General features: G+C 39.1%; 1 protein-coding gene across 2 annotated transcripts; it reads right to left on the bottom strand.

Annotated features, from left to right (window-relative positions):
* Positions 1 to 1,161: 1,161 nt before the first annotated feature.
* LOC133617337 (uncharacterized) lies at positions 1,162 to 26,837 on the bottom strand. 2 transcript variants are annotated; one of them, XM_072914921.1, is made up of 6 exons: positions 26,485 to 26,837; positions 26,067 to 26,413; positions 25,838 to 25,990; positions 10,157 to 13,132; positions 2,924 to 2,981; positions 1,162 to 1,739 (listed from the first exon to the last, which is right to left on the bottom strand). In XM_072914921.1, the coding sequence occupies exons 2-5, from the start codon at positions 26,370 to 26,372 to the stop codon at positions 2,931 to 2,933; spliced, it is 3,486 nt and encodes a 1,161-aa protein (XP_072771022.1). In that variant the 5' UTR covers positions 26,373 to 26,413; positions 26,485 to 26,837; the 3' UTR covers positions 1,162 to 1,739; positions 2,924 to 2,930. The 2 variants fall into 2 exon arrangements, with proteins under 2 accessions (XP_072771022.1, XP_061833255.2); XM_061977271.2 differs by lacking the exon at positions 1,162 to 1,739 and having other exon boundaries at positions 1,976 to 2,981.

Genomic DNA, 26,837 nt, shown 5'->3' on the forward strand with positions numbered 1-26,837 from the left:
TCCACCATCAGTGATGGTTTGGGGTGCCATGTCATCTGCTGGTGTCGGTCCACTCTGTTTCCTGAGATCCAGGGTCAACGCAGCCGTCTACCAGCAAGTTTTAGAGCACTTCATGCTTCCTGCTGCTGACCTGCTCTATGGAGATGGAGATTTCAAGTTCCAACAGGACTTGGCGCCTGCACACAGCGCAAAATCTACCCGTGCCTGGTTTACGGACCATGGTATTTCTGTTCTAAATTGGCCCGCCAACTCCCCTGACCTTAGCCCCATAGAAAATCTGTGGGGTATTGTGAAAAAGAAGATGCAGAATGCCAGACCCAAAAACGCAGAAGAGTTGAAGGCCACTATCAGAGCAACCTGGGCTCTCATAACACCTGAGCAGTGCCAGAAACTCATCGACTCCATGCCACGCCGCATTAACGCAGTAATTGAGGCAAAAGGAGCTCCAACCAAGTATTGAGTATTGTCCATGCTCATATTTTTCATTTTCATACTTTTCAGTTGGCCAACATTTCTAAAAATCCCTTTTTTGTATTAGCCTTAAGTAATATTCTAATTTTGTGACACGGAATTTTGGATTTTCATTTGTTGCCACTTCAAATCATCAAAATTAAATGAAATAAACATTTGAATGCATCAGTCTGTGTGCAATGAATAAATATAATGTACAAGTTACACCTTTTGAATGCAATTACTGAAATAAATCAAGTTTTTCAAAATATTCTAATTTACTGGCTTTTACCTGTATATATATATATATATACATATACATACATACATATATATATATATACATATACATACATACATATATATATATATATACATATACATATATATATATATATATATATACATATACATACATACATATATATATATATACATATACATACATATATATATATATATACATATACATATACATACATATATATATACATATACATACATATATATATATATATACATACATACATATATATACATACATATATATATATATATATATATATATATATATATATATATATATATATATATGAAATACTTGAAAATATATGACGTCTGGTCACTTATAGCATATAACAATATTCTATTACTGTTAAGCAAACTATGAATAATAAAACACGCCAAAACGTGTACTTTATCATAGCTACACACATGACAAAAAAACGCGTGAAAATCAGTGGTATTCACTATTCAGTGAGGTAAGATAAATTAAATGCGCTGACAGTTTATTGCTCCTGCCAAATTAATTGCACTTAGTGGAACGGTGGCAGAGGGGTTAGTGCATCTGCCTCACAATACGAAGGTCCTGAGTAGTCTTGGGTTCAATCTCGGGCTCAGGATCTTTCTGTGTGGAGTTTGCATGTTCTCCCCGTGACTGCGTGGGTTCCCTCCGGGTACTCCGGCTTCCTCCCACCTCCAAAGACATGCACCTGGGGATAGGTTGATTGGCAACACTAAATTGGCCCTAGTGTGTGAATGTGAGTGTGAATGTTGTCTGTCTATCTGTGTTGGCCCTGCGATGAGGTGGCGACTTGTCCAGGGTGTACCCCGCATTCCGCCCGATTGTAGCTGAGATAGGCTCCAGCGCCCCCCGCGACCCCAAAAGGGAATACGCGGTAGAAAATGGATGGATGGATGGAGCGGATCACCACTCCAAGATAGCGGCCCCGCGTCTCGTCAGCGCCAGTAGGCAGTAGCGGTCGATGCTGCGTCTACTTATAAGATGTCTATGATCCAAACAACAGAAGAATAATTGATTATTACATGTTAACAGAAGTGTAGATAGAACATTTTAAAAGAGAAAGTAAGCAGATATTAACAGTAAATGAACAAGTAGAATAATAATTCATTTTCTACCACTTGTACTTAATAATTTTGACAAACTAATAGAATGGCAAATGACAATATGTTACTGCATATGTCATCAGACTAAATTAGGAGCCTTTGTTTGCTTACTTACTACTAAAAGACAAGTTGTCTTGTATATTCACTATTTTATTCAAGGACAACATTGCAATAAGAAACATATGTTTAATGTACCGTAACATTTTTTGTTAAAATAAAGCCAACAATGCCATTTTTTGTGGTCCACTTTATTTAAAAAAGTATTGAAATACATTTTGGTACCAGTACCAAAATATTGGTGTCAGAACAACACTAATATATACACATATACATATATATAATAATGTAGTTTGTTTGAGCTGGTGTAAAACTACATGACAACACAATAACAGGTGCCAACAAGGGTGTCTCCCAGGAAATAAGATGATGTAAAAGAGTTGTCATTACGAAAAAATATGTCTCAGCTTTTAATTACAAAAGCTGTTATACTTTTCAAATGTTCTTGTTGTCAGACAATATTTTCGATATATTAGAATACCAAAAATATCTCACATTATTAAATATATTCACTTGCACCGGTCGCCCGGGGGGGTCCCCACATCTGTGGTCCCTTCCAAGGTTTCCCATTGTGCCCATTGGGTGGAGTTTTTCTTGCCCTGGTGTGGGATCTCGTTGTGGCTTGTGCAGCCCTTTGAGACACTTGTGATTAAGGGCTGTATAAATAAACGTTGATTGATTGATTGATATTGTCTGACTAAGAGAACATTTGAAATAAGAAGACATAATGAACCTATTTATTCAAACTATTAGTCACAATTTGCCATGGGTATGAATGCTTTTATGCTTGACTGTATATTATATCACTATAATGAATAGTAATCAAAATAATATTGCCCAGAGTTCAACTTCACACAGTTGCTGTCGTGTTGATGCAGATCTAAGAGCGCCTTTCCTGTTTGCACCCAATATGTTGTAAATCAACTAATAAATGTCACATATTTCTCAATCAAAAGATCATAAGGCCCATTGCTGTTTCAAACATGACAGTATGGCATAAGTGGCTTACTTGTGTGTCACGATTTTGGAATGGTGTGAGGCTTGTTCTTCTGGTTAAATTCTTCCAACTAGGACAGAAAGCACACAGAAACAAAGTATGTAAATAAAGACAATTTCATAAGAAAAATGTACTGCAGACTATAAAAGTTCATTATGGAACAAAACTTTTCTTGAAACTAGAGACTCTTGATTTGTTGAATAAATTCCAGAAATGTCCATAAATTACACAATACACAAAATTGCTGTAAACTAAAAAAATTCAGTGGTTTCAATTAAAAGCATATTTGAGAGTACCTTTGAAAATGTGGCTGTACTGTATTCTTACATATTTGGCAGACATCCCTCTTCAATTTGGTATGAAATTAATACGCAGACTTAAAGCATCGTGATCGACAATTACCTGTAAAAACAGTTGTGTAAACCGGATCACAGATCACTCGAGACAGCAGATATACAGTAGTTGTAATACATATTTAATATCTATATAAGTACACATACTTCAGAACTGTATACATATATAGGTTTATATATACATATATAGGTTTATATATATATATATATATATATATATATATATACATATATATATATATATATATATATATATATGTAATATTTGAATGATGATAAATGAATGTGATATGACCAGTGTTGGGACTATTGTAACGCCGTTATTTTCGGTGGTAACTAGTAATCTAACGCGTTATTTTGGGTGGTAACTACTAATCTAACGCGTTATTTTTTATATTCAGTAACTCAGTTACCGTTACTACATGATGCGTTACTACATAAAAAAGTATCGGCTAGAAACAGAAGATCTGAGCGCGTTTCATTGGAGCGCTGCGGTGTCGTCCTTCTGTGTCACAAGGAAAAGAAAAGGCGTGCTTTGTGGGGGCTCCCAGACCGTAGTTGAGGGGCGCAGGAGAGACGTCCTATGTACTTCGGGGCTAACAACCTTCACTTTACCCGGAAGTGGGTCTTTACAGCTGAGGGTGATTGACGAGGCCGGCGGTTTGTTGCAACTTTGTGACTTTATTTGGACGCGCGCGCGCACACGCGCACGCACACGCACACACACACACACACACACACACACACACACACACACACGCTACTCTCATAACAACTAACAAGACATCATGGCGAAGCCAGAAGTTGAGTTTCTTAACATGGAGACATTCTCAATACTTTTCTTTTGTCGAGCACAAAGAAAATAACATTTTAGTTAAATGTAAGTTGTGTCTTGGATCAAAGATCCTATCTACTTAAAGCTAAAGTTAAAGTGCCATTATGTTGCAGCTATTTTTTTTAAATAGTTTTGTCAATTTGTTCTGGCCTGAAATAAATTGGACCTTTGAAACATATCTTTGTCTTTGTGTGTTGTATGTAGACCACATTGCTTTCTGAGTTCAGTGATACAAATGCATGCCAAGTTGATCAACAGATTGTATTATTCTCCAGTGCAATAACAGTACTGAAATGAAGGCTAAAAGGGCATTAATGGGAGCCTTTAAAAAAAAGAAGAAAAAAATAAGCAACTAAATTGTTACTTTTCACAGTAACGCATTACTTTTTGGTGTAAGTAACTGAGTTAGAAACTGAGTTACTTTTGAAATAAAGTAACTGGTTTTCAGTGGCGAAGTTGGTAGAGTGGCCGTGCCAGCAATCGGAGGGTTGCTGGTTACTGGGGTTCAATCCCCACCTTCTACCATCCTAGTCACGTCCGTTGTGTCCTTGGGCAAGACACTTCACCCTTGCTCCTGATGGCTGCTGGTTAGCACCTTGCATGGCAGCTCCCGCCATCAGTGTGTGAATGTGTGTGTGAATGGGTGAATGTGGAAATACTGTCAAAGCGCTTTGAGTACCTTGAAGGTAGAAAAGCGCTATACAAGTATAACCCATTTATCAATTATCATTTAACTAACCCAACACTGGTTATGACAGTTGCGAATGTCACCAATGCGGCGGCTTGAGTAAACACATCTTTAAAGGTGAAATGCCAACATGAGAATGCTTAACAGGAAGTGCTTAAAGTTTAATGGCTTTGTAAATAGACCGAGACAAAGTCTAAGTGTATTGTGTTCTTCATGGTATTTTTCAAACTGCACCATTTTTTTTCCTCAGAATTTTCAACTAACTTGAAATGTTTTGCCAAGAGGATTATTTACGATATGAAAATTTTCAGGGGGTTGGTGGTAGCGGGGGGTGCATATTGTAGCGTCCCGGAAGAGTTAGTGCTGCAAGGGGTTCTGGGTATCTGTTCTGTTGTGTTTATGTTGTGTTACGGTGCTGATGTTCTCCCGAAATGTGTTTGTCATTCTTGTTTGGTGTGTGTTCACAGTGTGGCGCATATTTGTAACAGTCTTAAAGTTGTTTATGCGGCCACCCTTAGTGTGACCTGTATGGCTGTTGATCAAGTATGCTTTGCATTCACTTGTGTGTGTGTAAAAGCCGTATATATTGTGTGGCTAGGCCGGCACGCTGTTTGTATGGAGGAAAAGCGTACGTGACGACAGGTTGTAGAGGACGCTAAAGGCAGTGACTTTAAGGCACGCCCCCAATAATGTTGTCCGGGTGGAAATCGGGAGAATAGTTGCCCCGCGAGATTTTCGGGAGGGGCACTGAAATTCGGGAGCGAGAGTCTCCCGGGAAAATCGGGTGGTTGAAACTGATACCGATAATTTCCGATATTACATTTTAAATATTATCGGACATCTCTAATTTTGAGCGATTGTTTGTGCAAAGTTTCCAATGGCCTCAGGGTGGTTTTACTTGCCTATAGGTTTACCTTTTGTAAATGACTTGACTAAAACACAAAAAAAGGCCAACCTTGTGTGCTTATTGGAGGAAATATTGATATTAACTGGCTGTCCAGCTTTGCACAAGTTAAAGGTGCCATATGTAATGTCAAGTCAAGCCCTGATAGATAGATAGATAGATAGATATATAGATAGCTAGATAGATAGATAGATAGATAGATAGATAGATAGATAGATAGATAGATAGATAGATAGATAGATAGATAGTTAGTACTTTATTGAGATTTCCCTCAGGAAAATGTCAAAGGGCATTAATAAATCATATTCTTTTCGAATACCTCTATAACTTGATAACAGTAGTTAAGCCGGGATATGCTCATTTCAAAATTAGATTTACAGCCCCGAAATCTTGTTATTTTTTCAATTTCCATGTCCCGCCCTCTACCGTTTCACCAATTAGAAAGTCTGTGAGTGTGTCACATCCAGGTTGCCAGTTACGCACCGCCACCTTCATCTAGTTACTGCCACTGGTAAAGTTACTAAACATGTCAGACCTTAGTAAAGCTAAAAGACGGTGTTATGAGGAACAAAACGAGGATTTGTATCGGGGATGCCTTTGAAAGATGAAGACGGTTAAAGGGGGAGAAGATTTGTTCATCTCACGCCAAACTTGCTAATTTCCTCCTTCATCTCACGCCAAACTACTAAAAGTCCATTAATGATTTCACAGATACAATGTATAGTATGAGTTTGTATCCCCAAATCACAAGGCCAACCAGAATTGCAAGCCACAGTGCTACACTTATTGACAATATCTTCACTAATGTCTTTGAAAATAACACAACAAGTGGACTGTTAACAACCGACATCAGCGACCATCTGCCAGTCTTTACTATTTATGATGGGAACTACAGGAAGAAGAATATTGACAAAAAGACATTTCAAAGACTATGCACAGAGGAAGGAATGATTTCCTTCAGGAATGATCTGAGGAAACAAATTTGGGACAACGTATATAATGAAGATGATGTAGATGATGCATATGGGAATTTTGTTAACACCTTTCTTACACTCTATGATAAACATTGCCCATGGAAAGAACGTAGTAAGAAGCAAAAGAAAAACAACCAACCATGGATGACAAAAGGACTGAAAAATGCTTGTCACAAAAAAAACACATTGTATCGAATATTTATAACACAGAGATCTATAGAGGCAGAAAATAAGTATAAGAAATATAAAAACAAACTAATTGGTATACTACGAACATGTAAGAAGGAATACTACAGTCAATTATTAAACAAGAACAAAAACAACATGAGAGCAACATGGGGCATCCTAAATAGCATAATTAAAAATGGTGCTAAGAAAGATTACCCCCAGTACTTTCTAGATGGAAATACAAAAAATGACAATATGAACCAAATAGCGGAACGTTTCAATGATTATTTTGTTAATATCGGAAAAAATCTGGATCAAAGAATTCCAAATGCAGATGATGGGTCAGTTGAGGCCTTGAGTGAGCTCATAGACAGAAATCCCAATTCCATGTTTCTTAAAAGTGTAACAAAAGAAGAAATAATCAAAATTGTAAAAAATTGTAAATCCAAGACCTCAACCGACTGTCATGGAATAGATATGGTAACGATAAAAAAGGTTATACAAGACATTTCAGAACCTCTGACATATATCACCAATGTATCATTTTTAACCGGTAAATTCCCTGATATAATGAAAATTGCAAAAGTCGTACCAATTTATAAGAATGGAGACGTACACCAGTTTACTAACTACAGACCAGTTTCATTACTTCCACAATTCTCCAAAATCTTGGAAAAATTATTCAATAGTCGATTAGATTTATTTATTAACAAAAGTGGGACGCTTGTGGAGAACCAATATGGATTCCGAGCAAATATCTCAACATCAATAGCACTAACCAAAATAACAGAGGAAATTACCAATGCAATAGATGATAAAGAATGTGCGGCCGCAGTATTCATGGACTTAACAAAAGCATTTGACACAATTAATCATGATATTTTAATACGAAAATTAGAACGATATGGCATCAGAGGTTTGGTATTGAATTGGGTAAGAAGTTATTTAACCAACAGGAAGCAATATGTAAATATGGGTGAAAATATGTCAACACGGCTAGATATATCCTGTGGTGTACCCCAGGGGTCAATACTGGGACCAAGATTGTTCAATCTTTATACAAACGACATTTGTAAGGTTACGAAGGACTTAAAGTTGGTTTTATTTGCAGACGACACAACTGCTTTCTGTTCAGGAGAGAGCACACAGAAGATAATACAAATAATAACAGAAGAAATGAACAAATTAAAAAGATGGTTTGACAAAAACAGACTATCTTTGAATCTCAGTAAAACTAAAATAATGCTATTTGGTAATAGTAGAAAAGAGCATCATACACAAATACAAATAGACAAAGTAGACATAGAAAGGGTAAAAGAAACTAGATTTTTGGGAGTATTAATAGATGATCAAATGAACTGGAAATCTCATATACAAAACATACAACATAAGGTGGCAAAAAACATTTCAATAATGAATAAAGCAAAATATGTCCTGGGCCAAAAATCACTGCATATTCTCTACTGCTCGCTAGTGTTACCATATCTGAGTTATTGTGCAGAAATATGGGGAAATAACTACAAATGTGCGCTACATTCGCTAACCGTGTTACAAAAAAGATCAGTTAGAATAATACATAATGTTGGATATAGAGAACACACAAACCCTTTATTTATTAAGTCAGAAATATTAAAGTTTGGTGATTTGGTAAAATTGCAAACAGCTAAAATGATGTACAAAGCAAACTATAACCTGCTACCAAAGAATGTACAACAATTCTTCTCAACTAAAGAGGAGAAATATAAAAATAATTAAAAACATTTATATGCACGTACAACACTTAGAACTTTTAGCATATCAGTATGTGGAATTAAATTATGGAATGGATTAAGTAAAGAAGTTAAAAATTGTACTGATATGATCCAGTTTAAGAGGTTGTTCAAAATAATAGTGCTTACAGAGTACAAAAAAGAAGAATTATGAGAAATACTTTCAACCTTATTGAAAATAAGGTTGAAAGTATCTCAGTATGTTAATAATGACTGAATTAATTAATTAATTACATATTACAAAACTGTTGTATACTAATTCATAGATGTTATTTTATTATATAAAAGGTCAGTAAATGATTCTAAATATTTGTAAACACTTGAAGTGAGAAAGGGGTAGGATTAAATAAGCTTTGCTTCTTCCTACTCCTTTTCGGGCATGATGTAAAATGAAATGATATGAAATTGTGTGATGTATTATGATGTAAGTGTGTTCATGTTCGAAATAAACTAAAGAAAGAAAAGAAAAGAAACTTGCTAATTTCCTCCTCGATAGGCAAGTAACGCATTTGCGTTTTATTATTACTTGTAATAAATAGACATTGACATTTTGTATGTAAACTATATTGTCCAATACAGTCTATGATATTGACTAACAAAGCTAGTATGTTTGTGCAACAAATGCTTAGTGTGAGGTAATGTTCCCTCTAAGGTGCGCGCCTGCGCAATTGCGCACTGCTCCCGATTTACTTCACGCACGGAAAATCTATGCAGCGCACAAAATCCAAATCCAACCTGAACTCTAAACAAAATTAACACAATTTCCTCCGTATCATTTTCAATAAGTGGTCACAACAAACATTGACGACATCAGCCGAGACGTTGTAAGGAGGGGAAGGAGGTGGTCTGCATCAACAATCATTTTATTGAGACAAACTGATTACTGTCGGTTGTAACTACACCAAAAAAAAATCAGCAACAAAATTACTTTCATGCAAAACGGATCACTTTCTGTCGTAATCACACCAAAACAAACAAACTTTAGGTTGTATTGACAGCAACCGCTCGCTTTCTTTCATTCACACCAAAGGGCGCGCACACTCAAATCAGCCAGTGATGTGTTCACGACCACAAAAACAGTCGGACAACTCAAAGACCACACACATACTAACTATTAGGTCGTTACAATGTGAAACAGTTCACACGCAGACAATCAATATCATTAACTGTGTGTTATGTGTCCATATTGCGGTTTTGCAGGTTAGCTTATAGCAGTGCTTCTCAAATATTTTGTGTTACGCCCCACCTCGGAAGAAGAAAATATATTGTGCCCCCCCACTCTCCACTCTATAAATAGTATAATTTGTCTGTAAAATGGTTATAACTATACCTCTGCATAACATTTTAATCTTACTGACATTAAAGGAAACAACACACCAGTCTTTCCTCGTCTCCCATCGTGATTACAGTAACTGCTACATACGCGTCATCATATTGACAGGTGGTGGGCTCTTGCTCGGTGGCTACATCAACATAGTATTGGATCTTGCTCGTTTTTGTCGGAAAGAGAGCAGAATGATCAAATGTAAAAATTCAAAAAAACATTGTACCAACCTTTTTTCTCAGTTTTGCTTTAATTTCCTCTTCTGTTGGTGGCTGTTTCGCCTTTCTTGGATGATCAACCTCTTGGTGTTTCGTGCCGTGCGGAGGCTCCTTCATCTTCGGAAGGTCACTTGTCAGTTTTGTTTGTTTTAGTATCTCTTGTAGCTTTTCCTTTTTTTTAGCTTGGAATTCACCACTATGGCGTGACAGTTCGACTGTTTGCAGGCAACCTGGGCCAGTGTTTGAGCCAAACTGACATTCGCTCAAGGAGAGGTCTGGATTCTTATAGACATGTTCATGGGAGTGGTAGACATAGTGGCTTAATTCAGAGTCTGCGGAAGCAATTAAAGGGTGGGAGTGGTCTGTATACAATGAGTAAGGCAAAGAGAACATGGAACTGGAACCATGAGCGTGTGTCCAGCAAGAATTGTTGTCACCGTTGAAAGAAGCATTGAATTGAGAATGCTCAGGCAAACTGTAGCCTGAAACAGTATTACACTCCTGGCTGGAATGTGCCTGATGGGTTTCATCAAAGGTTTGCAGATCTTGGTTGTTGCCAGCAATCCTCCGTAGTGGTGCATTATCTTGGTAAGAAAATAAAGAAAGTTCCTCTCTGCTCTTTCTTGAGTCGCTGCACTCGGAAAGGGACTTTTCACTGTGATGATCCATAGAGTTCCTGCTGTTGGAGATCTGCATGCGAGAGGGACTGTGACTACTACTAGTACTGTCATGCTCCACTATGCTGGGGGCCACTGGACTTCTCTCATTCCTTTTCCCATAAAGTCTCTCTTGAGTTCGGTCTGTTAGTTTGCTCAGCTCTTCGGTTTCCAGGTTCAAGCCCAGAGTTTTTAGGATGTTCTGAAGCAGTTCACACCTCCCATCAACCTCTGCCGGTTTTTCTTTTTCTTTTTTGTTCTCTATTGTTGGGGGAGATTCGGATCGATCACTGAGGCTTAAAGAGCACTTTTGTCTGTCTTTTCTGTTCTTGTTGTCATCAGACAGTGAGTGTGTCTCACAGGAGGACTGTTCGTAAGTGGACCGCTCTGTTCCCACTGGTATCAGAGTGTAATTGTTACATTCGCGGTTCTCACTGCCAATAGGAACATCTAAAACGCCCTTTAATTCCTCCCCAACTACTTTTCGCTTGTGTTCGGGTAGCCTATAGGGCCGAGACCTCACCGTCACGCCTGGGCTGGTCTCTATGTGATGCTGGGTGAGGTTCGTGTGGCCTGGCATGGGGGAGAACACGTCAGCAAAACGCTGCGGCAAAGTGGCCACATCTGCTCTCTGTGACGGCGTGAGATGATTATCACAGAGGAGAGGGGAGGGCTGCGGGGAGGGAGGAACCTCCGGACCCAGCTCCTCGCTCTCCGCTATCGCCGTTACCATGGAGAAAGGCTCCGCCTCCCTCCATCTTTTTAGGAGGTTGAGGTGGTATATTTGTGTTGCCAAGCCTCGGCCACACTGCCTGACCTCATAATCCACGTCACCTACTTGTCGAGAGACCACAAAGGGTCCTTGCCACTCGGCGAGTAATTTAGAGCTGGACGTTGGGAGTAATACAAGTACCTTCTCTCCCGGTGAAAATTGTCTGAGTTGCGTCCCCCTGTTATACAGGTGATGCTGATGTTCTTGTGCTCGGAGCAAATTCTTACGTGACAAGTGCTCCAATGTGTGGAGTTTCGCTCTCAAGTCCATGACGTATTGAATTTCCTTTTTACTGGGGCTTGGACCTTCCTCCCAGCTTTCTTTAACTAGGTCCAGCACCCCGCGCGGCTTCCTGACGAACAACATTTCGAATGGGGAAAACCCTGTGGAGGACTGAGGAACCTCCCGCACTGCAAATAACAGGGGATCCAACCATTTATGCCAATTTGGTTTGTCCTTGTGTACGAACTTCAGGATGATGGATTTCAAGGTTCTATTCAGCTGCTCTATCAGCGAATCAGTCTGCGGGCGGCAAACGCTGGTACGAATGGATTTGATCCCTAATAATCCGTACAGCTCCTTTAACGTGTCTGACATAAAGGACATTTTCTGGTCAGTCAGAATCTTTTTCGGGATTCCGACTCGGGAGATAACTTGAAACAGCGCCTGCGCGACACTCTTTGCAGAGATGGAGCGCAGCGGTACTGCTTCGGGATAGTGCGTTGCGTAATCCACCAGGACTAGCGCAAAATTATATTCCTGGGTCTTCGGGTCAAATGGTCCGACGAGGTCCAAGACAATTCGCTCAAATGGGACTTCTTTGAGTGGCAATGGCCGCAAAGGCACCCTAGAGGCCGCTGAGTTGACTTGTTGACAGTCTGGGCAAGCTGCGCACCAGCGGCGCACGTCTGCCCGGATGCACGGCCAATAGAAACGGGCCATTACCCGGTTGAGTGTTTTATTATACCCCAAGTGATCAGCCATCGGGTTGAAATGTGCCGCCTGGAAAATCATTCCCCGACGATTTTTTGGCACCAGCAATTGGGTGATTTCCTCTCCTGTCTGAGTGTCACGACTCACTCTGTATAATCTGTCCCTAATTAATGCAAAGTGAGGGAAATGCCGCTCTATCCCCGGGCGAACCAGCTGCCCATCAATTGATATCACTTGGTCCCACGTCGCGCGCAGAGTGTCATCTCGAGACTGCTCGAGTGGAAAATCATCCATGGGGCGCCTTTGGGGAACCGGGGAAACCTCTTGCGAAGTCCCCGCCGACTCCCCTTCCCCCTCCCCCCCGGCAGCGTCGACATCATTGGGCTTAATGTTCATGGACCCGTCGTCTGAATGGAGATCTTCGCTGTCATCGTTGACAATCTTACTTAGCAGTTCGATGTTGACTCCACTGTTGAGCAAGCTTAGGAAGCATTCAAAGCCTTTGTTGGTGTCACTCTCCTCCTGGTCTGGTAAAGTAACACTTGAACTGGGAGGAGGCGTTGCAATAGGTGGTGGTCTGGGAAATAATTGTGCAGCAAGAGGTCTAATGGCCGTGTGATCAGGAACCTGGCAGAAGATCAAATTACAGACATGTTACTTATAAATGATTGAATCAAAACAGTGTTGAAGTAGTCTTTAATTGTACAACAAGAGTTTTGAAAGCACCATTAACTTGTCACAACGCTACAGTTTCAATCCACTTTATTTATTTTAGTTTGGAATGGGGAGACCCTGATCCGGTTAGCATTTTGGGTAGAGATGGACATGTAATCACTGTAAATTTGCTTAATTAACTATGAGCTAAACAATTATTACCTTGGAGCAGGGGTGTCAAACTCAAATACAGAGTGGGCCAAAATTTAAAACTGAACAAAGCCGCGGGCCAAGGTTGAACGAATTAACCTTTTAATAGGGACCCAAACAAGCTTTGCATTGAATATTGAACAAGCAAGGCTTATATAACTTCATAGTGACATGCAAACTCGAGTTTCAAATAATAATAATAATTTAAAAAAATCACTGGCATATCAAATACAATTTAAATAAAAATTGAATGCCTCTTTTCTATTTGCAGCCTTCTGAGGTAAATATCAACATTAACTTTTTCCACAGGCTATTAAATTTGAAAATAAAATAACAATGAATAAATCAACCATTCAGGACTTTAAACTGCTCAGTTTGCAACACACTAACCTAACCTGATGCGCCTAAGCCAGATACCTGGCATCTTTTCTTGGATGCTAGTTCATTAATGTCGGGGCTCAGGCTTTGAGCTGAGGCAACCTTCATTATCGAATGAAGGTGTTCATCAGTCAGACGTATCCTGTGAGACGTTTTCGTCATCTTCATTGAGGAGAAAAGTTGCTCACATAGATAAGTGCTGCCGAACATGGAGAGCAATTGAGCAGCTTGGTTGCGGAGCTGAGGCATTGTCAGGGATGAATTGTGGAAACTGTGCGGCGCCAACAGCATCATACTTTAACTTCAGTGTGTCATCACACTGGAGTTCTATCAGCTACATTTGGAGGTTAATTGGTGCATTTTCCACATCAACTGCAAAGGGATTACTAAGCAGTTCAAATCTACAATTCTGACCATCAAAGTCGCCAAATCGCCGGCTTAACTCAGCGCCGAGTACACTGAGTTTTTCAGCAAACTGTGCACACACGGTGGTAGAGCACACTTGCCAACCCACCCGAATTTCCCGGGAATTGCCCCTCCTGAAAATCTCCCGGGGCAACTATTTTCTCGTATTTCACCCGGACCACAGTCTTAGAGCGTGCCTTAAAGGCACTGCTTTTAACTTCCTCTACGAGCTGTCGTCACGTCTGCATTTCATCCATTCTAACAACTTGCCGGCTCAGTCACAAGATATGTGCGGTTTCTGTACGCACACACACGTGAATGCAACGCATACTTGATCAACAGCCATACAGGTTTCACTGAGGGTGGCTGTATAAACAACTTTAACACTGTTACAAATATGCGCCACACTGTGAACCCACACCAAACAAGAATGATAAACACATTTCGGGAGAACATCCGCACCGTAACACAACATAAACACAACAGAACAAATACCCAGAACCCTTTGCAGCACTAACTCTTCCGGGATGCTACAAGGTGTGTGTGTGGGGGGTAGGGAGTAGCAGGGGGTGTATTTTGTAGCGTCCCAGAAGAGTTAGTGCTGAAAAAGGGTTCTGGGTATTTGTTCTGTTGTGTTACGGTGCAGATGTTCTCCCGAAATGTGTTTGTCATTCTTGTTTGGTGTGGGTTGACAGTGTGGCGCATATTTGTAACAGTGTTAAAGTTGTTTATACGGCCACCCTCAGTGTGACCTGTATAGCTGTTGATCAAGCATGCCTTGCATTCACTTGTGTTGGTGCGTGCAGAAGCCGCACACATTATGTGACTGAGCCAGAACGTCGTTGGACTGGATGGAAAGCGGACGTGAGGACAGCTCGGGGCAAATTTTCGGGAGGGGCACTGAAATTTGTGAGTCTCCTGGGAGGGTTGGCAAGTATGACAATTAGCGGTGAATGCGGTGTTACAGCGGCACCGCCGCTGTATATAATCGGCGGGCCAGCTCTAGTGTTAATTTGATATTGCCTCAAGGGCCAGAGTTTGACACTCATGCCTTAGAGTATGTAAATGCAGTCATTACTGTTGGTTTGTCAGCTTGTTAATGAGTAAGTTAGTCAGCAACATAACTCAAAAACTTAATGATGGATTTTCATGAAACATTCATGAAATGTAATAAGGAAGAACTGATTGGATTTTGGGCCTGATCCATATCATTTCTACTATGTTACCTTATGTTTCTGTGTGTGCTAGCAATCTTATAGAGACAAAGCTAGTGGATGACTGACAGAGGCTTCCCTCTGTTTCCTTCATTCCACTATAGATTAAATCAAGGGCACAAACACAGATCCCCTTGTGCTAGTATTGTATTTATTTTAAATTCTCCGACTGACAAGCTAGCAGCTAATTGTGTGAAGCCGCTCTCCGAAGTTAATAATCAACTCCATTATGGCAAATAAACTACATTTCTTAATAACCTAAGTATCATTATCAAGTATTAGGACGAGGCTAAACCTTTTACACACCAAGAAAGAGCAAGCAGGAGAAGGCATGCTAATAGCTAAACTAGCCGTTGAACTAGCTTGAAGTAGAATAAATACGTGCATAGAGTAAGACTGAGCGGTATACCGGTATTAGGGATGTCCCGATCCAGGTTTTTGCACTTCCGATCCGATACCGATATTGTTTTTGCATTTCCGATCCGATACCGATACTGACCGATACCGATACTGACCGATACTGGCCTATCCGAGCATGTATTAAAGTTTAAAGTTATTTAGCCTACTTAGTTGTCAGAATCATGTTGAAAAGGGTTTTAGTACTCTTGATAACAACTAGCCAGCTGAATTAGGGGAGTTTGAATAATACACAATGGTTGGTAACAAGAAACTGACCTGTTTATTCAAGGATAAACACAAAATAGACAAAATTATACATGACAAACAGAAATGGCATCATTGAAATAGGGCTGGGCGATATGGCCTTTTTTTAATATTGCAATATTTTAAGGCCATATTGGGATACACAATATATATCTCGATATTTTGCCTTAGCCTTGAATGAACACTTGATGTATATAATCACAGCAGTATGATGATTCTATGTGTTTGGATTGATTGATTGAGACTTTTATTAGTAGGTTGCACAGTGAAGTACATATTCCGTATAATTGACCACTAAATGGTAACACCCGAACAAGTTTTTCAACTTGTTTAAGTCGGGGTCCACTTAAATTGATTCATGATACAGATATATACTATCAGATATATACTATCATCATAATACAGTCATCACACAAGATAATCACATTGAATTATTTACATTATTTATAATCCAGGGTGTGAAGGGGGGCGCCTGATGTAAGTGTCAAAAAGACAGCCAAAAGAGTTTGATATGAGAATAAATCTAAAGTTAAAATATAGGATAGAAATGCACCCATTTGCAGGAAATGTAGTCTTGATTTTTAAAATGTTCTTTCAAGGCTTGCATGTCTACATTAAAACATTCTTCTTCATACTGCATTAATATATGCTACTTTCAAACTTTCATGCAGAGAAGGAAATCACAACTAAAAAAATCACACATTTTTTCATACGGTGTTGATGTGGACATTTTTTGCCATTTTGATGGTGTGGAGTCTGGACGTGTGGCACCGAATGGAGATAAGCGTCTCGACAGACGTCACAATATTTGAACAATGATGACGAAAACTGTTGTCTCTGTCGTGTCCGTGTGTCGAAAATTGTTATGCGCTTATTTTTTTATTTGATTTTGTGCGTGGCATAGATTTGCCGTGCGCAGAGGACGTTTGAGCAGGCGCGCACCTTAGCGGCTGCGCTAGCATCACAGCTAACGTTAGCCATGCCGCTACCTCGCCCTCTGCTGGGAGAGGACGTATACGTATGTGACGTATGACGTGACAGTATGTGACGTGTGTAAGAAGGTGCGCTTGCTGTCTGTGAGAGGGAGACACAGGAAAGAGTGAGAAGAGCCTGTCGTGTAATGCCAGCAGCTAAAAGCAACTGCGTGAGAATCGTGGATCTGTTGAAGGTGTGCTGGAAAATGCGGAACGGAAATTATGGAGCAGCAGAAAAGTGGAATGTATTATTTAAATAGGTGCGTTGGAAAACACAGAGTTTTTTTTTAAACTGGATCTGGATCGGCATTTTCCCATGCCTTGCCGATACGCAATTTTTGGCAAATATCGGCAGCCGATCCGATCCAAATATCGGATCGGGACATCCCTAACCGGTATCACAGTTAATACCGGTATTTTAAAAAAAGAGATATATATTTGAGACAATACCGCCATACCGGTATCATTTGATGTGCCTTTGTTACGGCCGCGCATTGCCTCCAACCCCCCGCCACATTCCCCTTCACACACAGCCGACATGCCCGCACCGTAGCGCAGGCGGATCCTTTTTTTTAACCAGAGGTAACACAAGCCGGTGAAAAGATTCAACAAAACAGCCGTCAAAACTGCCACTGCTAACTGCTAAAGCTAACAAATACAGTTCAGCTGAAATCCTTGCTGACGTCACAAGTCGCTTGACACAAAAGGCCCACGCACGCATGCGCTGCTCTCATAAACTTCTCTCAACTGCATATGACATTTCCTAAAGGTTTTTTAAATAACAAATTAATTACTTTCCCCAGTAATTAATAAAAAAAGTAATGCCTAAAAATACCGCCCAGCCCCAGTGCTCAGTAAAGTTTAAGAAGGGTTGATGGAACCATATTACAGCAGAAAGTACACTGAAATTAAAAAGTAGGTTACAGTTGGCGAGAGGAAATATAGTAACAACTGTTGCCGTGTCAACATTGTCAGTCAGTATACGACACTTCTTTACGTGTCGTATATTGACTGACAATGTTGACACGGCAACAGTCGTATGTTTTACGCCAAATGTAATAATTTCATGTCAAGTCATCATTAAATGGCACTGATATGTCAAAAGACATTTATAAATCCTGTTATTTTCAAATACCTCTATAACTGATAACAGTAGTTCAGCTGGGATGTGCTCATTTCAAAATTAGATTTACAGCCCCGAAATCTTGTTATTGTTTAATTTCGATGCTCCGCCCTCTACTGTTTAACCAAATAGAAAGTCTGTGAGTGTGTCACATCCAGGTTGCAAGTCGCGCACCGCCCTCTTCGTCGAGCTACTGCCACTGGTAAAGTTACTAAACATGTCAGACCTTAGTAAATCAACTTATTCATGACAAAGCCAGGAACAAAATGAGAATTTGAATCGGGATGCTTTTGAAAGATGGAGACGATAGAAGGCAGAAAATATTTTTTCATCTGACGCCAAACTTGCTCATTTCCTCCTAGATAGGTAAGTAAGACATTTATGTTTTCTTATTACTTTTAATAAATGTAAATGGACATTTCGTATTCAAACTATATTGTCCAATACAGTCTATGACCTTGTCTAATAAAAGCTAGTATGTTCATGCAACGAATGCTTAGGAGCGAAGCACCATCACACTAGTGTAGTAGCATGCTAGCCTGGTCAATGACACATTGACATATAGGCGGGGGAAATATATGCCGTTAGCCTGCATGTCGATGTGTCATTCAAATGACAGGGCAAAATATATTTTCGACAAAAAAAACCTATGTGGATACACGTAGTGTCAGTGCCTAATTCGTTCTCAATATGCAGATATGCTGAGGAAATGAGTTCCAACATTAGCACGGCTAATTGCGGTTTATGGTACAGAATTTTGACCCTGATTGCAGCACCATTTCTGGCCACATTATTACACATGGCACCTTTAAGAGGATCGAGCCATAAACTGGTGGTGCCTAAACCAACGGTAATTTCGATATGAGAGTGATTAGATTGTGATTTTTATTTTCTCAAAATATTTTATTTTTTTTGGTTAATGTTTAAAAAAATATGATAATTCCTTGGACAGAGGAAGACTGAGGGTAAAACATGATTTAAATAAATAGTAGAAGGTATTTTTTGCGTTTGTATAGTAATTTAGTACTATTGACTTTGTTTTGATAAAACAATTGTATGTAATATAAGAGAATAAGGAACTTGTTAAAATATTGTGCTATTGAATATATATTGAAATATTTACCAGTGTTTCCCACACATTCATTTATTTGTGGCGGCCCGCCACGAAAGAATTACGTCCGCCACAAATGGATTTTTCGGCTTTTGACTCGCTCGACCGCTCATAAAAGCAATGGGACTGTCTGTGAATGTTGCTTGTAGTTACACCTCTGGTGCAGTAGGTGGCGGTAGCCTACTATGCTACGCCAATAGCGCTTAATTCACCTGGTGCTCGCCGGCTACTTTTCATAATGATGGCGCTTCCTACGTTTCTACCTCAAACGTCCAAAAGCTGCTGAAAGCCTTGATCCAGGATGCCATGGGGAAAAAAACTTAAATGGTGCCTTTTGGCGATAGTTAGCAGCTTGGTGGCTCATAGCCGGCTAGCTAACGCTTGCTAGCGTGGTAGCATTGCTTCATTTTTACAGGTGTTATAGGTAGATAGTAGTGATGGGTCCGGCAACACCGATGCATCATAGAGCAAAACCCTGTGTCGGTGCGCGTACCGCTTTTAGAAAGTCACGTGACCGATCATGAGCTGTTTTGGTCACGTGACCAATACGCGAACTGTGTCGCACTGACGCCTCCTCTGTGCCCTGTGAGCGTGTCTTTTCTACAGCCGGAGAAATAATAACTAAGAAGAGAAAGCGTCTAAAATGGAATACGTTGGAAAAACTGTTTTTTTTTAAAATAAAAATGTGTAAAAATAAATAAATAATTTCCAGGTCCACAAGCATCCTCATTCACAACACGTTCTCTTAGATTTCCATGTTATGATACATGTTCACATTATTTATTGACTGTATCTAAAAAAGACAAAAAATATATTTTTATTTAAATGAAGTTATGAAATAATCCTAAATGAAATACAATGACTTGGTTTATATTATTGTATATACTAGGTCAGTGGTTCTCAACCTTTTTTCAGCAATGTAGCCCCTGTGATTTTTTTTTAAATTCAAGTACCCCCTAATCAGAGCAAAGCATTTTTGGTTGAAAAAAAAAAGATACAGAAGTAAAATACAGCACTATGTCATCAGTTTCTGATTTATTAAATTGTATAACAGTGCAAAATATTGCTCATTTGTAGTGGTCTTTCTTGAACTATTTGGAAAAAAAGATATAAAAATAACTAAAAACTTGTTGAAAAATAAACAAGTGATTCAATTATAAATAAAGATTTCTACACATAGAAGTAATCATCAACTTAAAGTGCCCTCTTTGGGGATTGTATTAGAGATCCATCTGGATTCATGAACTTAATTCTAAACATTTCTTCACAAAAAAAAAAAAATCTTTAACATCAATATTTATGGAACATGTCCACAAAAAATCTAGCTGTCAACACTGAATATTGCATTGTTACATTTCTTTTCACAGTTTTTTTTGACAGACATTTTAGTGACAAACCTGAGCTTGTGCTTCACTGAGTTTATGAACTTACATTCATATTTTGTTGAAGTATTATTCAATAAATATATTTATAAAGGATTTTTGAATTGTTGCTATTTTTAGAATATTTTTTAAAAATCTCACGTACCCCTTGGCATACCTTCAAGTACCCCCAGGGGTTCGCGTACCCCCATTTGAGAACCACTGTACTAGGTCATAAAATCAGTGTCAGTTGAGTCGGTCCATAGGTTGCCTGTAGAGATTTTTAATGTCCAGCAGATGTCAGTATTTAGTGACACAGTATCGACACAGTATCAATACAGTTTTGCAATGTCTCGAAACGCTTCATGACGCCTCATCAACCCATCACTAGTAGATAGGTTATAGCTGCATCGCTCGCGGCTCGTCATATATTTAACGTTAATCCGTGATTTCACCGAGCGTTTCACTGACGGTGAGCAGCCTGACGCTGCTTCATTAACACCGCCGCTGTTTGACTCGTGGCCCGGGGCAGACGCACGTAGTAACAGTCACGTGTTACAATACCGACGAGCTAACGTGTCCAGGTTATAACCATGTTGTCAATAAACACACATGGACTGAAGCTAAATTGTCCACTGTCCACTGCAGCATGTGAATGCAATGAAAAGAATAACATCTGAGCCAACCAGCTGTTAAAATGTTGTCCAGGTTAATGTTTTGGCCATTAAAGGCCCTTAATTTCAAGATTTCAACTGTGATCGGGCTTTAAACAGGTGGCTGACCTGTTCAGATGAGTGTAACTGCTACTGGTCAAATAATGTGAAATAGCATTTAATTTTACATGTATGCAATGCCATTTAAATGTAATTATAGATAATAATAATAATAATAATAATTACTGTGTAGTGTTGTAAATAGTCAACGGGAAGAATTTTAGTAAGATATAAGCCATGAGCACTACACAGCCAGAAAAAAACCTAGGCAGGACAAGTAAAAATATTGGGGCAAGTAGATTTGAGAAGTCGGGCAAGTAGAAAAAACCTTAACGTTGAACCCTGCATGTGTTGAGCTGCTGCCGCTTAAGGTTAGACGGCACTGTACAAAGAGCAGTTCTGCTCGCTAGTAATAAATTCTAATGTTGGATGTTCACTCCTTCACACAGATGAGTATAGAAAAATATTTTCAACAGCCGAAAAGGGCTCGACTTGGAGAGGAGGTAGGCCTACAGGAGGAGGTTGTTGACTGACTGTGGCAGGACACCTCTGCCTCCGTTTCACTTCATGTTGCTGGTAAATAATATGGTTGTAGTAGTAGGCTAAAGTTAAATTATTTAGTATTCACTAATTAAAGGGGCAGAGCTTTAAGAGACATTTTAGCTTTTATATTTTATAAGATATATTTTTTGTAAGAACCACAATTAATAAATATATTTCAGTGAATCACTAATTGTTCAAATCTGTATATAAATATGTACATAGAATGTTGTAATTATATTCCAACTCCGCGTTCTTCTTGGTCATCGCCGCTGCCGCCACCCACCACCCCCGACCACACCACCACAAATAGATGCCTGTCCTGTGGGAAACACTGTTTACAGTTAGTACACATGATCGGTCTCGTTATTGGGCAATCTCCCTAATGGATAATCAGTATTGCCAGCAAAAATACCCGATTGGAACATTCAAAGTCAAAAATGAATAAATAGAACAAAAGCATGTAATGAGAAAAAGCTCAAATGTAAATACCAATTATGAAAAAACATAAGTGGATAACTTTTTGTAAGCCTTTTGAGCACTCTATTTTATAACACATTACATAATGACGTAACGTTTAGGTTTATCCAACATAAATAATAATTGTGACTATTAATTATGCTTTCAGGAAATACCAAAGACTGTTTGAAACCTAGAAAAGTAAAACAGGGAAAGGTAGTGAAAGTGAAGAGTTTTATGGCCAGTAAGATGCTTTTTGTGCAGTTTAAAACTTAAGTGGCTGTTGGAAACTTGAAGAAATTTACATTTTTCGAACCAAAAAAGAATACAACTACAACACCATCGGATAGCTTATGTTACCTTTGGTGGCTTATGTAACATTTATGCGTCCTCAACTTTCACAATTATTTATTGTATCGGATAGAAATTGGTCCTCTGCATACTTGCCAACCTTGAGACCTCCGATTTCGGGAGGTGGGGGTTGGGGGGCGTGGTTGGGGTGGGGCAGGGGCGTGGTTGGGGGCGTGGCTAAGAGGGGAGGAGTATATTTACAGCTAGAATTCACCAAGTCAAGTATTTCATATATATATATATATATATATATATGTCTTAATAAGGTTATCCAAAAAATAGTGCTCGATACCGTAGTAGAGCGCAATATATGTATGTGTGGGAAAAAAAATCACAAGACTACTTCATCTCTACAGGCCTGTTTCATGAGGGGGTTCCCTCAATCATCAGGAGATTTTAATGGGAGCATTCACAAACCATGGTTTATTTGCCATGTTACATGGCAAATTCTTGCATCCAGCACACCTTACAATAGTGGTAATAAAAGATGCAACCTATGCTTGAAAGAGAAACTGTTTATTATATACCGTCCAGACCTGTCATCCCTCAACAAGCGCAGCGAAATTGTATCAGCATGCCGCCACAGACGGAAACACCTCCTAGGTAACACATGAGCCAATCACCACGCCCCTACGCCAGCCTGTACCCACCCACTCTGTGCCCTATATAAACCATGGTATGTGAATGCTCCCATTAAAATCTCCTGATGATTGAGGGAACCCCCTCATGAAACAGGCCTGTAGAGATGAAGTAGTCTTGTGATTTTTTTTCCCACACATACATATATATATATATATATATATATATACTGTATGTATGTATATATATATATATATATATATATATATATATATATATATATATATAGCTAGAATTCACTGAAAGTGAAGTAATTCACTGAAAGTGAAGTATTATATATAATATATATAATATATATATATATATATATATATATATATATATATATATATATATATATATATATAAGAAATACTTATATATATATATATATATATACATATATATATATCTCAAGAGGGACAGAGACAGCGCACAGTGCATGTGGATCACATGTTACCATGGCGAGAAAACATGGAGAGACTGCCAGTTATCTAGTCTCCACCAGTTGCAGAAAATGTGCCATCAGTACAACTGGACAGTGCTGTTTCAGTTCCATCACCAGGACCATCAGTGAGTCAGACACAAACTAGTCTCATCATTGAACCAGATTCAAGGGCTGCTGAGTTGCCATCATCAGAACCCAGATCACCCACAACAAAAACCCCACCAGTGATCCGCAGGTACCCAGAAAGGTTTCGAGTACCACCAAAAAAACTGAATCTCTGAAGACAGTATAAAAATCTGTGTTAAAGATGTACAAATACTGTTTGTAAAATAAGCATGTTATTGTTTACAAATGAGGGTTAAGAGTTCAGTACTAAAAAAAAAAAAAAAAAGAATGTGGCTTAAGTACAGTTTTTTAATTGAGCTGCTGCATTTTTTGGCTGGGTTGTTTGGGTGATCTGTGTTTGTCTGTTGCCATCTCCTGGTGAATGTTGGCTATAGCGTACTGGGGTTACTTTTTGGTTGGCCAACGATTTACGTGGTGTTGCGCACCTGACTTCAAGTGTGTGAGTCTGTTCTGAAGTCTACAGTAAAGAGACGTACTTCATCACCTCGCCTGTTTATTGCCTCCAACTCAATATATTACAACAACATTGCTCCATGCAGACTCTCTAGGTCCGCATGGAGCTGGAGGGGGCGTGGCCTCCAGGTCCGCCTGAATTTCGGGAGATTTTCGGGAGAAAAATTGTCCCGGAGGTTTTCGGGAGAGGCACTGAATTTCGGGAGTCTCCCGGAAAATCCGGGAGGGTTGGCAAGTATGGTCCTCTGGCTGAGGAATTCATCTGGCATTTAGGCTTGTCACTCACTGCTGATACACACATACTCAAAAGGAGTCCCAAGAAAAGCAACTGACAATTTGCTGAAATGTTGTTATGCTACAATATAAATTCAATGATAGCTATCTAAGTAGCTATCATAAGCTAGCAACACAAGGGGCTAAATGCTAAATTGCATAAACTTAAGATGTAAGGTGACACTGCTCGTGCAGATGTTAAAACAGCAAGTGAGATTCTAATGCCTTGGCTGGTATTATAAAAAAGTAAACATTTTTTTTACAATTACTGTTTCATAGAAAAAGGAAATCTGGGGCCCAGAATTAATTGTAAGTATGCATTAATGCTATCCTCTGTTACATTGGAAAACAAAATGTTTAGCCCAACTACAAACACCAGAAGCCTCAATATTATAAACTTATGAGAGGGACAAGCGGTAGAAAATGGATGGATGGATTTGTTTGGAAAGAAATTATTGGCAAATTGTGTAATGGCCGTTTTTATGATTTCCCATTGAATTCCAATGTGTTAAGTTCCAAAGTTATCTTTCAGAAGTTGCAGTCTGCTTCATATCAAATGTTTACACATGACAAAAACAACCTCAAAGTCGCCTATAGTGGAGGAAAGCACAATAGGCGCAGTTGGGAGAGTGGCTGTACCATCAACCGGAGGGTTCCTAGTTCAATCCCCACCTTCTCCCATCCTAATATACACCCTCAAAAATCAATACATTTTACTTATGTGAGAAAAAAGTTTATTATGCATGTATTTTACATAAACATACCGTTAATATATTTCTAAGACCTTTCATTGTCGTATTTAAGACTTTTTACGAGATTTTAAATAAGATTTAAGACATTTTAATAGTTTAAATTATAATTATTAGATATTAGACTATTTAAGACCCGGTGGATACCCTGATGTATTAACATGTAGTATTACATGAGTATTAAGAGTTAATTTAGGTATGAGTTCTGATTTACTCTAAAAATTGACTCATAATGGAACTTGTTTGTAACCTAAGAATCACTTGTGGTCGACTCAATTTTCCTACACCATTAACAAACAACCAATTATTGTTGTAATTTTGATAGCCTTTGGTGCAAAGTAGCACAATGACATTCAAATACAAATCCATACTGTACCGCTTGGTGAAAAGGGAGCTCAACCATGACTCATGGATGGCGATAGACATGTTTTGCAAATTTAAGCATAGCATGCATTTTATTTTAACATTATATTACAATTGTATTGATTGATATTGACAAATGTACTAACCGGGTGGTTTGATACAAAGACACTGGGATGACCATTTATATGCTTCAGCAGAGCTTTCACTCGTCGCTTCAGAGGGTGATGGTCTTCCAGCAATTCTTGATCTGATCTGGGGATTGGAGCCTCTCTTGCAACAGGTGGCTTAAACATATTGCACTGGGTGAACATAAATACAAATATTAATAATCATGAGAAACTTAAGACAGCTGATAGGCCATTGTCTAAGTCTTACCTTTAACACAAAGCTGGGACATTGTTGCTCCTGCAAAAATGTAGTTACTCTGTTCCTGAGAGTTGTGGCTACACAATCTGGTCCTGGTTGTTCCTTCTCAGTCAGTTTCATCTTCTTCGGAGCAATAGCAGCATTCCTTTCAAAAAGGTGTTCCTCGATGTGTCGAAGCATAATCCCTTTTCTTGTCAGCTCTGGATCAGATTTCAAACGTTCCCCACCAGAGTGCAAAGTTTCTGCATCATTGCGGTCAAAACTACGGGGAGCGTTCGCTGCAATGTGAATGTATGTCTGATAAACTTGATCCATTCTTTTATTCAACTCTCTCTCAACAGTATGGCTGGTGCGTTCTAGGAAGTGGAAACAGAGATGGATTATGACCATAAATTAAGTTCACATGCAAAATGCTCCTTTTACTTACCCTCTTCGTGGAGTAGCCTGCTCCCCTACCGTGCTACGTTCAAAGCAACATTTTTAGTCACCTCAAATGAGTACAAATAGTACAGTAAATAGCACGCAGCAGTTGTAGTACAAAGAAAATTACACTCGATGTTTAGCTTGGGAGCTAACACCTATCTGACCGTTAACGGGGATTAAATGTCCGTTTCGTATTCCGGCAAATAAATATGTTTACACATTTTAGTCCCGGTTGAATTTTCGCTTTAAAACGTGTAACGTGAATGTGAGCATTATTTGGGGAAAGAACGTTCACGGTCGATTAAACCTAGCTTTATTTTCCTGAAAGGAACAGACAACATAAGACTGCTTCGATGG

The sequence above is a fragment of the Nerophis lumbriciformis genome, linkage group LG16, assembly GCF_033978685.3.
Source record: "Nerophis lumbriciformis linkage group LG16, RoL_Nlum_v2.1, whole genome shotgun sequence".
Lineage (NCBI taxonomy): Eukaryota > Metazoa > Chordata > Actinopteri > Syngnathiformes > Syngnathidae > Nerophis > Nerophis lumbriciformis.

Excerpts from the sequence above, each read along its gene's own strand:
- LOC133617337 (XM_072914921.1), bottom strand. The coding sequence starts at position 26,372 with ATGGATCAAGTTTATCAGACATACATTCACATTGCAGCGAACGCTCCC. Across the intron at positions 25,991-26,066 it reads GTCCCAGCTTTGTGTTAAAG|TGCAATATGTTTAAGCCACC; the intron begins GTAAGACTTAGA and ends ATGTTCACCCAG. Across the intron at positions 2,982-10,156 it reads AAGCAAAACTGAGAAAAAAG|TTGGAAGAATTTAACCAGAA; the intron begins GTTGGTACAATG and ends TTTCTGTCCTAG.